This window comes from Doryrhamphus excisus, chromosome 8, assembly GCF_030265055.1.
Source record: "Doryrhamphus excisus isolate RoL2022-K1 chromosome 8, RoL_Dexc_1.0, whole genome shotgun sequence".
In the NCBI taxonomy this organism is placed as follows: Eukaryota; Metazoa; Chordata; class Actinopteri; order Syngnathiformes; family Syngnathidae; genus Doryrhamphus; species Doryrhamphus excisus.
The window spans coordinates 2,756,065-2,768,934 of NC_080473.1; the positions used below are offsets into that span (position 1 = coordinate 2,756,065).

General features: G+C 46.0%; 1 protein-coding gene across 3 annotated transcripts in view; it reads right to left on the minus strand.

Moving 5' to 3' along the window:
* The window catches only part of nova2 (NOVA alternative splicing regulator 2), a 47,244-nt gene that overhangs the window by 26,535 nt on the left and 7,839 nt on the right, over window positions 1-12,870 (minus strand). For all 3 annotated transcript variants that reach the window (XM_058079051.1, XM_058079050.1, XM_058079049.1), the window contains one exon: window positions 3,621-3,764. In XM_058079051.1, coding sequence (XP_057935034.1) covers window positions 3,621-3,764 — 144 coding nt within the window. The remainder of the gene's footprint in view (window positions 1-3,620; window positions 3,765-12,870) is intronic.

Below are 12,870 nucleotides of genomic sequence, written 5' to 3' on the forward strand. Positions count from 1 at the left end.
CCAATAGTCATTTTATGATCATTAAAACCATCAGTGAGTTTCAAAATGTGTCTCTGGTTCTTTGCAGGATTCCATCTCTGCAAGTAGGCATACAGACACACAAGCACCCACACACACAGCTGTGGTGATCAGTGTGTGTGGACTGTGGGGGTGATGAGAGGCAGTGAAAGTGTTTGAGGGTTTGCGAAGGTCATATTTCACTGGAAGACTACATTATCCCACAACACACACTTGCAAATGCACGCACACACACGCACTTATGCAGCAGCATCGATTGCCAGGCTGCAGTCCTGCTGTTCTATTTACGCTCGGCCTCTATGGGACCCTCAACACTTCCTCATTAAAAGGCCAAACACAACGAGCGCAGAGCGTCATCCATCAAGATTCTGTGCTCAACTGTCAGTCTTGAGTTGAAGACGACGTGACCATCGCAAAGGTGGCGGGATGGGTGCGCCCTGACCCCTTCAGGCAGGCAGATGCTGCGCACAGATCGATTAGTCGGGCCTGTCAGTGGGCCACAGGACGCTGACTGATGTGGCCCGAGGGTTGGGGCGAGCGAAGGCAGACACCTGTCCTCTCTGACATCTGGACGAGACACATGTAAAGGGCGCGGTGTCGAGGCCGTGAAATGGGATTCATTTGCCAGCATCCCGCTCCGGAATGTGAGAGCGAGGTCGCTTGATAGCAAAACAGCCCAGAACCATTCAAGGTCGGCTTGCACAGCCTGCTGAGTCCAACACGGAACATCACAGCATTGCATGTCGGCGCAGTCCTTTCTCCACATGGGGTGGGGTTCATACTGGAAAACATCAACGTCACTGCAAAGGTTCACAGTTCAATTCCCACTGGAACCTCCCGACACAAAAAGCCACTCAAGACAGGCTCTCTACTGGGATGCGGAACACACAATTTGACCTTTTTACAGCACAGCTCCACCCACTAAGAGCTTGTCCGTCAACATGTGACCAATCTGCTACCGAAAAAAAAGTATGTCGTAGGAAGACGGCAAGACCTCGGAGGCAAGTGGCGGCCATGTTTGTGTGCTCTGTGATGTTGTCATTTTGCATGGCGCAGTGCGAGAGCTTAGCGCTACTAAGAAGCTTAAAGCTCTCAAACCAGCGTGTGTGTGCGTGCGTGCGTGCGTGTCAGGTGTGTGCATGTGTGTGAGGGAGTTGTGTGCCACTATGCTAGACTATGTGACAGATGTGCCTCTTCTGTGTGTGTGTATGAGCGAAAGCTGCAATCATGGCGTGGGATTAAAGGCAAAGTTCTAAAATGGTGGCTGCAGCGGCGGCGGTGGCGGCGAAGAGAGATGGAAGCAAAGAAAGAAGAAGATGATAGAGAAAACGACACATGCAATGCTCACGAAACATAACATTAGGTCGTACGCATATTCTCACCATTCAAGGATGTGGATCTGGGATTTCAAAATAAAGTTACTATACTTCCTTCAGCTAACCAGTAATTACTAACAAGTATACCCATCCAATAATCCATCACTTGCGATATATTATGTAGCGATATCATGTGCCCATAAAGCACATAAAGAGAGGCGGGAGGGGAGACATCAATTATAATTCATTTGCAGCTTTTCGTTTACGTTTACGACATTGCCTCCGTTTGTGTGTGTGTGTGTGGTTGAGGGGGGGGGGGGGTCAATATAGAGCAAGCAAGCAGGGAAGCCAGTCGATTGTAATTAAAAAAAAAAAAAAAAACAGGTGTAAGGGATGAATATTTAATGTGGAGAGACCTCAGCTTCATTAGTGCTTGTGTACAAAGTGATGAAGCAGCAAATGTCCCAGCTGCACTCCTAAATATTCCCGTCTTTCAGGAAAAAAAGCATTACAGTTGACTTGAGAAAACAAACATTTTCCGACGGTTCCATTCCCTCCTCATCTGTCCTTGCTGCACTCGCACGCGCGTTATTTGTGCACACTGCAGCTTTGCAGCTTTGTCCTAATATACGGTTTGAGGTTATATTTGGACTAACATCGCCTAGCACCCTAATAAATCTGTCACAGTGCCGCACACGTGTGTGAGGATGAATGGCGGCCCGGTTGGTGCACTTATAGCGCTGCTCCTAATTGGTTGTCGCAGGCTGAAGTGCTGCTGCTGCTGCACTATTCTCCCTGCAGACGTGATTGAGGAGGAGAGGCACTAAAAGGAGGCGGAAGGGCTGCAGGAGGAGGGAAGGATGTGACGCTCAAGAATAAAACCAGGTCTAAGTAGTAAGGATGTAGGGTTGCAAGAAGGAAAAGCAGGTCGGAGGGAAGGAACAATAAAACGCAGGTGTAGCAAAGTAGGTGTTGCCATGGAAACAGTTCTCATCATCCAGAAGCCAAGCATATTTTAATGCTCTTGTTTCAACCAAATACGCATCAAAAATATAAGTGACATTCAACGTGATGACTCAAGTGGTACGGTCCACTTCAAGAGTGCCTGAAGGGAGGGGGTGGGGTGTGTCTTATGGGTGGTGGGTGGGGGAGGAAAGTGACTAATGTCTTCCGAGGAGCGAGAGGAGAGGAATGAGATGCCTGGGCCAAGACGCAGCAGTGAATGTCTTTTCTGTCTTCATTACACAGACACACACACACACACACACACACACACACACGTAATGACACAACACCACAACAACAAAGCATGTGCAAGCAGAAAAAAATTGCAGAGAGGAAACAAAAAAACACACACACATATACACACGCACGCACACATACACACAGGCTGCCAAAATGGCTGGACGGCTTAGCCTGGCTGACGAGGTCAAAAGGAGGAAGGGAGACAAGTGAAAGAAAGAAAGAGATGTTTGTACGCTCCTCCAGTCTGGACTAAAGAAGCTGTGTGTGTGTGTGTGTGTGTGTGTGTGTGTGTGTGTGTGTGTGTGTGTGTGAATGTGTTCTCTGCGCTGAAGGAGGCATCTGTATGCAAATGGGTACGGTTCTTCCTGGGTGACAAATCAAAAGGCCCACCTGCTGCAATGGACCATCAGTGAGTGTGTGTGTGTGTGTGTGTGTGTGTGTGTGTGTGTGTGTGTGTGTGTGCACGTCTGTGCTTCTTGCACCATGCATCTGTTGTAGCTGGCGGACACTTGCCAAAAAAGACACACTGTGACCAGCTCAAACAAGGGCGCCTTGTATGAGTCGCTGACTCCATTGGTACAAACAAACAAGATGGCTGCCGATGTTCAATATAAATAAAAGTATAAATGTTCATACAAACTTTCCGGGAAGGATTGTGAGACCATGTGCATGACACACTGTCACAAAGTATATAACATTTCTCTCTCACACACACACACACACACACACACACATAGAGAAGCATCACGCTGCGATTGGCTGGCAGCACACCCTCCACCAGCGCCATGACAACATCCCAGTGCCAGCATGTGACGGGCATTTGAAGCAACCAATCAATGAAGCAACTGATGAATGCATTCATCCATCAATGTAACAATTCATCATCACAGCTACCAACCAATCAACTAATGAACCAAATAACGAGCTTCGATCCATTCATCCATCCAGAAACGCAACACTTATGGACATTCCACTTTCCAGCAACCAGCCAATCACCACACCAACCAACCATCTTTGATGCACACATCCATCCGAGCTTACCAGGATAGAAGTCTTTGGATTTGGACAGTTTGATGGTGGCTCCCGTCTCTTTCTGCAGCTGGACGATGGTCTGTCCTCCCTTCCCGATGATGGAGCCGGCCGCATAGCTGGGAATCAGAACCTTGAGGAAGTACTCACCTTCCTCTGGAGCAGGAAACAGGAAAGAGGAAGTCAGAGGAGGGAACTTTTTGGCTTGAACTTTACCTACAAACCAAGCTGAAGCTAACAGAAAGTTATACCTTTGTCCTCATGCCTGCCATTTTGATTTTTTGATAACATGTCATGGAAATGTAATTTCAGGACCATCACGTTTGAAGTGCCATCAGTAAGGAAGCAACCCGTCAAATGATGACTGATATCCACAACAAGTCATTATTTGCATAATGCGAGGATTCCCTGCCGGCGATATTGCTCGTTTCTTGCGCATTAGCTTGAAGCCTTTGAAGGCGGCGGCACCCACATTGGTCTGATCTAATTTCAGCGTCGGCCCGAGGAATCTGGTCCTCGTCAGCGTGTTGGCACGGCGACAAGAAACCGAGGAGAAAGCTGCTCGCTGGTGAGCTAATGGGATCCAACCCCTGCTGGTGGACACATAGCTTCACAGAAGCGTGGACGTGGGCGCGTCCTCCCACCAAAAGACAAAAGCAAAAATGGTTCCGTCTTGGTTGAGCCTGCAATGCGCAATCTGATGCCAAGGGAAGATAGTTGATCTCCACCTTCAGCTTATTCGCTGGGCTAGATAGAGCTGCTCTGAGAATATTTGGGGAAATATTCAATCGCCATTATCGCCAGTCCAGGGTGTACACAGCCAATCACAAGGCACATATAGACAAACAACCATTCACACTCACATTCATACCTATGGACAATTTGGAGTCGCAAATTAACCTAGCATGTTTTTGGAATGTGGGAGGAAACCGCCGTACCCGGAGAAAACCCACGCATGCACGGGGAGAACATGCAAACTCCACACAGAGATGGCAGAGGGTGGAATTGAACTCAGGTCTCCCAGCTGTGTGGCCTGCACGCTAACTACTCGTCGGCCGTGCAGCCTGAATGAATATTCATTCATTCATTCATTCTCTACCGCTTTTCCTTACGAGGGTGCGGGGATGCTGGAGCCTATCCCAGCTGTCTTCGGGCGAGAGGCAGGGTACACCCTGGACTGGTGGCCAGCCAATCACAGGGCACATATAGACAAACAACCATTCACACTCACATTCATACCTATGGACAATTTGGAGTCGCCAATTAACCTAGCATGTTTTTGGAATGTGGGAGGAAACCGGAGTACCTGGAGAAAAGCCACGCATGCACGGGGAGAACATGCAAACTCCACACAGAGATGGCCGAGGTTGGAATTGAACTCGGGTCTCCTAGCTGTGTGGGCTGCGCGATAACCACTCATCCGCCATGCAGCCTGAATTAATATTAGTAAAGCCAAAATATTATGGGAATAAAGACTTAATATTACAAAAAGAAAATTGACTAAAACGATTCAGGAAGAAAATTCAGGAAACAGCAGCAGCAAAAATGGAAAACAAAACAACAGACTGAAGTTCATATAAATAATAGACTAGATCACATGTGTCAACAGAGGGCCGAATCACTGCAGGTCTTCTTTCCAACCAGTTTCTCCAGCAGGTGATTTAATTGACGAGCTCCTTCCCTCAAACCAAAGGAGGGTTAATTATTAATATCACCCACTTTAGTGACCGGCGGGAAAGAACCCCTGGACTAGATCACAAAACTGAGATGCATTTTTTTTCTTGAACTATATACATATCCAACTTCTTAGCATATACAGTGCCTATATGTGTTGGTTGTCATTTTCACCATGTGGCCCTGGAACTAGTTTGGACACCCCTGATTCGGAATGTGTAAAAACGCCATTATATGAATAAAAACAAATGTGAAGGTGACATCACGTGGCTCCTCAGTGCCTCCTCCTACTGGACTCCATGTGCCTCAGTGTGGCCTTCCTCATGTTTGATAATCCAGGACACGTAACCTCGGGGGGGCAGATTAAAATAGGATTATTATTACAGGGCCACACTCGCGCACAAAGGCGGGGCCGCTGATCTCGCAGCGTGACCAACTCGAGCGTAAAAATACACCAAAATATTGGAACATCCTGCTGAGACTGTGCGACTCGCAGCCAGATGGACGCCTCGTCATCTCGCCATCAGCACGACTTCCCGCCGCTTAAAAATAGACACACCTCCGCCAAGAGATGACGACATGTTTGGTTTTCAATGAGGATTATTCAACAAGCCAGCTCACACACGTGTGCGGCAATGTTGTCAGATAGATGCCTATGTCTTACGTCCACACCTTCTCCCATTTTAATGGACTCTGTCCATATTAAGACAAGTTAGCAGGAAGTCAACGCCGTCCAAAGGAAGCCCTGAATATAAGACCATTTTAGCCAACCAGAAGACTGCAGAGGTCCCATAACTACCAGAATGTCACTCCAGTTCCAAACATATCACACTTTGCTGTGCACGTTATTGTTGGACCAACACACAGAAAGTGCCTCAGTTTTTCTTTGTTTTTGTTGTGTACTGTCTCAGTTATCATACATAAGTACACTGACTTACTGTACACTTACTTACAGTATTTCTTGATTGCATGTGCTTGCTAAATTATTAATTATTTCACACTTTTCTGCAGGTAAAACAAAAAATATTGTCTGTAAAAGGTATTTCTCTCATATTTTTGGGTGTCTGCAACAAATTATTATGCAAAATTGCCACGAAGATAGAAGGGTCTTTACAGCTTTGCAATTAAATACACACAAATACAGTAGCTACTGAGGAACTAAGGCACACATTTAGAGTAGTTACTGAGGAACTAATGAGTAGTGGTTAAAGTTAGGTGGGTTCGTTCCTCATTAACTACTGTAATGTTGTGTAACTTATTGTGATCAAGTCTCACTCCTGACTAACTGCTCCACAGACCCGCCTCCGGCTCACAGGTGTTTCCCATGAACTGTTGTCCCAGGAGGAGGGCGGGTTTTTTCGGGCCACCAACATTCTATTTCCTGTCGACGCTGACGCCCCCAGACTGTGTCCATGTGATTTCTTCTTAGACAGAAAACTAAGCGATGAGCGCAGGACAAAATTATATGGTGGGCTGCCAAGAGGTTATAGGTGGAAATAAAGAGGCGTCATTGTTTCAGCACCGTCCGCTTCAGAGAGATCCAAAGTGGACTGGCTCTGTTTTTGTGTTGCGGAGGGTCAGGAAACAAGCTCCGCCCTGACTTTCCTTGCGATGAAAGACAAAGAGCAGGGAGCTGAGATGTGCACGCTCGTGTCCAGGCATTTAACTCTTCAGCGCTTTTGCTTTAGTCTGCTTGTGTCGTCTTTGTCAAATTTTAATGCTGAGCTAGTCGTTCAACAAACCCCAATGTGCGATTATTCCGTTTCATCTTTTCCTCTGAACACCCTCTGCGTTTCCCATCATGCACTTGTTCTTCCACTCCTGCCCCCCACCCCTCCATCGCTGCGGTGACCCACTTGTGCGACGTGCGAAGCCTTCAGACTGACCTGCTTTAGATGGAGGCTAGCTAATTATAACCATCCCGGGCTAATAAGGCGGGGGAACTGGTAAATAGGAAACACAAAAACACTTCCTCCGCAAGCAGAGCGTTGGCGGCGCCTTTCCAATATGTGTCACAACGGCGATCATTAAAAGCCAGAGATGGTCCACTTCCTGTCTGCTGCTCGCCATTGCGCTTCATCTGAGGCCTGAGCCAATACAGTCCAAACGTGGATGCAGCCTCCTGCCTTTTAAAGCGCTTGGCGCTTTTAAGAGCCTCATGCCAAGAACAAGAGCAGAACCAATAAAACCTGCTGAGAGCTTTTTATACAAACACGCCAAATTTGAGTCGTCGCTCCAAACATCCCGCCACAGGTCATTCTAATGGTCTCCAACATTACAACGTTATCTTCTTTCCACACAAAAGTGTTGTTCATTTACATTTGTCCCCCCTTCACTATTTGGAGATGAAAATACATACACAGTATACTGTATATGCAGTACATTATATCCCACCCCTCAGCATCAACCTCCGAATCCAACAGAGGTGACTTGACACTAACCCACTCAATACTCCCTTACAAATTAAACACATGGGTGGTGCCAAAGGTCTCCGCTGGTGGGTGTTTGAGCAAAAAGACTCCACAATGTGAAGGAAGTAAAGTTTCAGAAAAATACTTGAAATGAAATATAAATGCTTAAAAGACCAACAAAATAATAAGACGTGAATATACTCATATATATTTCCCGTTTAATAATACACAACCACCTGATGGGAGGTGTTGAGTCCGGTGGTATTGTTTGGATGACGATTGGTTTGTTTGCAAAATTATTCAGGCTGTCAAATTAAATGGAGTTAAAATTTGTAATAAGATTAATCATGGTATTCCAATTAATTAGTCATAATTAATCACCGCTCTGAAATATGCCAATTTTTACTGTATTTTATTGAAAGAACGATAAACAACAGGAAGGATTATATATATTTGTATCATCTAATTTGAATTCACGTTTGGAGTGTATTTTCTGGGCTTTCTGAGGATACTTACCAGCAGTAAATTGTACTTGTATAGTGAGTTTCTTTGTATTTCTATTTATTTAGACCATTTTTTATGAGGACTTTGTGGTGATGGTCGGAGTGTCCGTGAATGTGTCTCATGGTCGACAATGAGGAAGTGTTGTTTCGACGTGACAAGGTTTTGTTAGATGGAGATCAATACATTGTGTTGGAAATGCACCGATGTTGATGTGTTCAGCTCAGAATAAAATTATGTAAGAGCATCAGACCCTTTTTTTTGGGTGGGGGGGGGGGGGGGGTGCTACACTGTGCTGCCATCTGTCCACATAACAAAGAGGTGTGGCTTCCCATGATGCATATGTGTTAATTCCTCATATTTAATTTATGAAATAAGTAATAAGTAAATGTCGTTAACATGCTATTTTTGACAGCCCTAAAAATGATGTAACTTGTGCAATGACTGCGAGTGTGCTGTGATTGATAAACATCTGACTGGTACGGGATTGTGACTAAGCCACACCCCCTATGATGTCATGAGAATCAGTTCTAATAACCGCAGCACAAGAAAGGATGTCGACGGCATTGTTCTCCGTTTCTTGTCCCGGCGCTTGTCTTTCAGGCTGACAACATAATGAGCACGTCAAGCCTTTGAGAGTCCAAACAGGACCAGAACTAAGTCGTATAATTACCATCCAGCTGATTGTCTCTGATTGCGAGCAAGCGACCTTCACGGTGACCCTCAGCATCATGTGCTTGACGCATGTTAATAACAGTGGCTCCACTCCCTTCCACGCTGAGAACTTTCCTGTCGTGTGTGTTTGTGTGTGTGCTATTTGCAGCTTTAACAACGCATGTGTGTGTGTGTGTAGTGTAGGGGTGGAGGTGCTCCATCATAAATAATAAACAACATCCAGCGAGTAAACAGACCAATCTGTTGCTAAGGCCTCCGTGGACCCTCCGGGCCCAGAATAGGCTCCACATGCTGCGGGATTGAAGGCTCAAATCCCTGGATCTGGTGTCCCCGGGCCTGGGGGGTGGCAAAAGGGGCAACGGAGGGGGCGTGGTGATTTGCCTCGAGAGGTCCTCTCTCATGTTGCATCTATCTGTGCAGTCTCAATAAAGCAAACATACCAACACTCATCCTTACAAGTCTTCTATGTGGTCATCTATGATGATTTAAAGCCTTTTGAACATATTGAAGGTATTTCAAACAAAATGCAAATTGTCCACTGGGCTAAAATTCACAGTAAACGGTGTGTGTTCAGTGCTGTGAAGTCCGCATGAGTCTCATATTACAACGAGATTAAATGTGTGCTAACATACTTGGACCATGATTCACTTTGTGAGCTTATTACTTCATTGTGTGTTGGTTTGGCCAACGTAATGTTTTATCACATTTAATAAATATGAGGGGAGAGTTTGGAACGAGCACAATGTCTTACAAAACACCAATGAATTAAGGAGAGTAATTTTTGTATTTTCTGTGTGTGTGTGTGTGTGAGAGAGAGACAGAACGCAGCCTCGGCTGGACAGTGGTGGGGTGGGAGGGGGACGGCCTCTGGGGACTCAAATATTCATCTCATCTAAAGCAGAGAGAGTTGGGGGGATACATGCTTTGTCTAACACCCCCTTGTCCTGGCGGTCTTTTGTTGGGGGTTGCACACACACAAACATGTAAGGCTCCAACCAGCTGTCTACGGGCTGAAAGATGGCCGCCGTCACGCCGAAATACACTCAGAGCTCATCAGGAGAGCAGACGGGTGTGGGGAGGGTGGGGGTGTTTCATCTCTGCGGCTTTGTACTTTGTCACTTTTTTATGCAGGGAGCGCTAACTTCTCCATAGCAGCCAGCGGCCATTTTGGACAGAATAACGTCGCTGGCGTGACGATGGCGCCAAAATCTGCAGCTCACGACACGCTATTCACGGTCCCATTTTGACAAAGCCAAACATTTTCAACAACTGCGTTGTGCATCTCACTTTGAATGAAGAACCAATTAAACATCTCGATGGTGTAAGGTGAAGTCAAAGCAGCTACGCTAATGATGCTAAGCCCCGCAGCCTCTCTGCCTGCACCGTGTGTGTGTGTATATTGTTTGGTGTTTTCGTGAGGGGGAGGTGTACAGTCCTCTTCCAGTGATCCTTGCTTGGATCAGCCTTTTTTTGTGGTCCCCTCATCCATATTCATCGATGTCCGCTCTCCTATCAGCGAGTGGCTAACCCAAACCGCCAACCGTACGCCTCGCTCAGCAGGAACGTGCCCGCCTATTCGCTCTTTCGCCCCACCCTTTTTCGTTTTTTTTATGAACTGTGATGCAGTATTTTGGAATAAAAAAGTGCGTAGGTGGAGAAGAGAGGTCGAAGCGATTGGCTTCGACGTCCTGCCGAATCGATCCACAGCGTCGGTTGCCGAGTGATTGATGGAGGAGGAGAGAGAGGAGGAAGAGAAGGCGTGAGGGTCTGAAGGAGAGCATGATTAGAATGGATGAGGAGGAAGGAGCACAAGCAGGGAACATCGTGTTCTTCACGAGGCCAAAAGGACGACACCAAGAAAACGTTCTCTTGTGTAATGATCTCGTTAATTAAAACCATGATTACCAGCATTCACTTTCTGCTTCCTGTTGTCACTTTCCTCCACATTAAAAAGATGCTCCGCTCGTGAAAGAACAGCTTGGATCAATAGCAGCAACCGCTCGTCAGATATGGCGCGTGTGTGTGCTTGCATGCGCGTGTGTGTGTGTGTGTGGTACTCCTTGTCCTGACCTTGCAAAAAAATGCTGTGCCAGTCCTTCCATTTACAAAATGAAAAACATCACACAGACAGAGAGGGCAAAGCGAAGGAAAAGGAAAAAACACAAGACAAAGGGATTAAGAAAAGGAAAACAAAAGGAAAACTTGTGGAAAAAGGAAAATAAAGTAGTGTCCAAAAGATGGGAGGTAAGACAAGGAAGATGGAAAGAGGAAAATACGAAGTGGAATGAAAGATAAAATGAAAATAAATGACAGGATAAATCATAGATAATAAAGGAAAGAAAGGAAAAGACAAGGAATGTGTTTTCAGTGCTAGTGGATTACATGTAGTTTAGCAATACTGCAGCTTTGGTAACCATGGCAACTGACAGTTCAGACCTGCCTCAAGATCTGAACTGGTCATCTCTGGCTCCTCGCTACTTCGCCTTCGCCAACTTGTTGCATCGCCGGGAGCGATGAAGCGAACCCATGCACTCGTTAATGAGGATACACTCGTTAGCGGCCAGACTGCTCCTGCCGTTAGCTCAAATGTCAAACGCCGTGTCCCTCTCCTTTATATCCTTCCCTCAGTTCCCAACCCAATCACTCCACCCATGGACTTGGCTAAGACGCTGTGCAACGGAAAGCAAACGCCTCGTCTGATCCGAAACATGGAAAAAAAATATTCCCTTTTCGTCTTTGGCTTGGAGCTAATTGAAGTGTGGTCATAAACACTTGTCAGTGTCTCATAGCCGCTAACACAATTTAGTGGCTAGCTTCTGTATTTTTTGGAGCTAATTGAAGGGTGGTCATAAACACTTGTCAGTTTCTCATAGCCGCTAACACAATTTAGTGGATAACTTCTGTATTTTACGTCCTTTGGCTTTCAATAACGCCATAAAATAAAAGTCATAAATCTATGACGCTATCACTTTTGGGGTGTCTGCTTTTCTCGTCTTGCAATCATGTCATTAGCTCGCGATGGACATTTGCTCACCTGCCAATCAGGATAAAATACATGTTTAACACATACATTAACACATACATACGCTGAGCTCATCTCACACACACACACACACACAACTGGCCCAAATGAGAGAGGGTTCAAGGGTCACTGCATTAAACTGGGAGGGGAGATTGGCTGCTGGTTGGGTGTGTGTGGGTAGGGGTTGGGGGGGGGGGCTGTAACAGCAGCTCCTCATTGATCTTTTCATCTTTAAGACCTTCAGCTCTTTATGAGACTTTGCTGTGATTTATGAGCTACAGGCGGCCATGTCTACCACATGGACCACCTGACAGTTGACAAACTCCGCCTGCCTGCCTCTCCCTCACTCACATATACTTACTGTGACTATCACACGTTGTGCACTAAGTGTCGAATAAAGCAGCACTTGTTGGCTTTGATCTTTTCTAACACTGATGGACCAGCTCCTCATTATTCTACAGTATAACAGGCCAGGACCAGAATCCGGACCAACGGGCCAGCTGGCATCTATTTGTTCAGGTCTACGGACACTAATGTCTGTCCAACATCAAACTAAGACACGCAGACATATACAAGTCAAGACAAAGTGGATCAGCACCAAATAGTGCACCTTCACACAGACACACTTCCAGCAATGCATGTCTGATAGTCATCAACTGACACAATGTGGAAAATGTCTAAAATGGCAGATCTTCACCAAAATGTGATGGTGTCTTCCTTGGCCTAAGTCCACCCTTCCACAGACATCCAGTCCAGTTTGTTTTTTACTGGCCCGTGGCATATTTGAAAAATACAATTAGGAGGATTGGGGCCACACTGTAAATGGTAAAAAAATAAATATAAGGTTACAATAAAAAGCTTCAAGGAAAACTGCACTCTTTGGGAATTTTGCCCATCAGCCACAATCCTTATGTAAAACCTGAACACATATTTCTTTCCCTTTTGGGCAGGTAGAGGGGCTTATGCTCAATGCCAAATA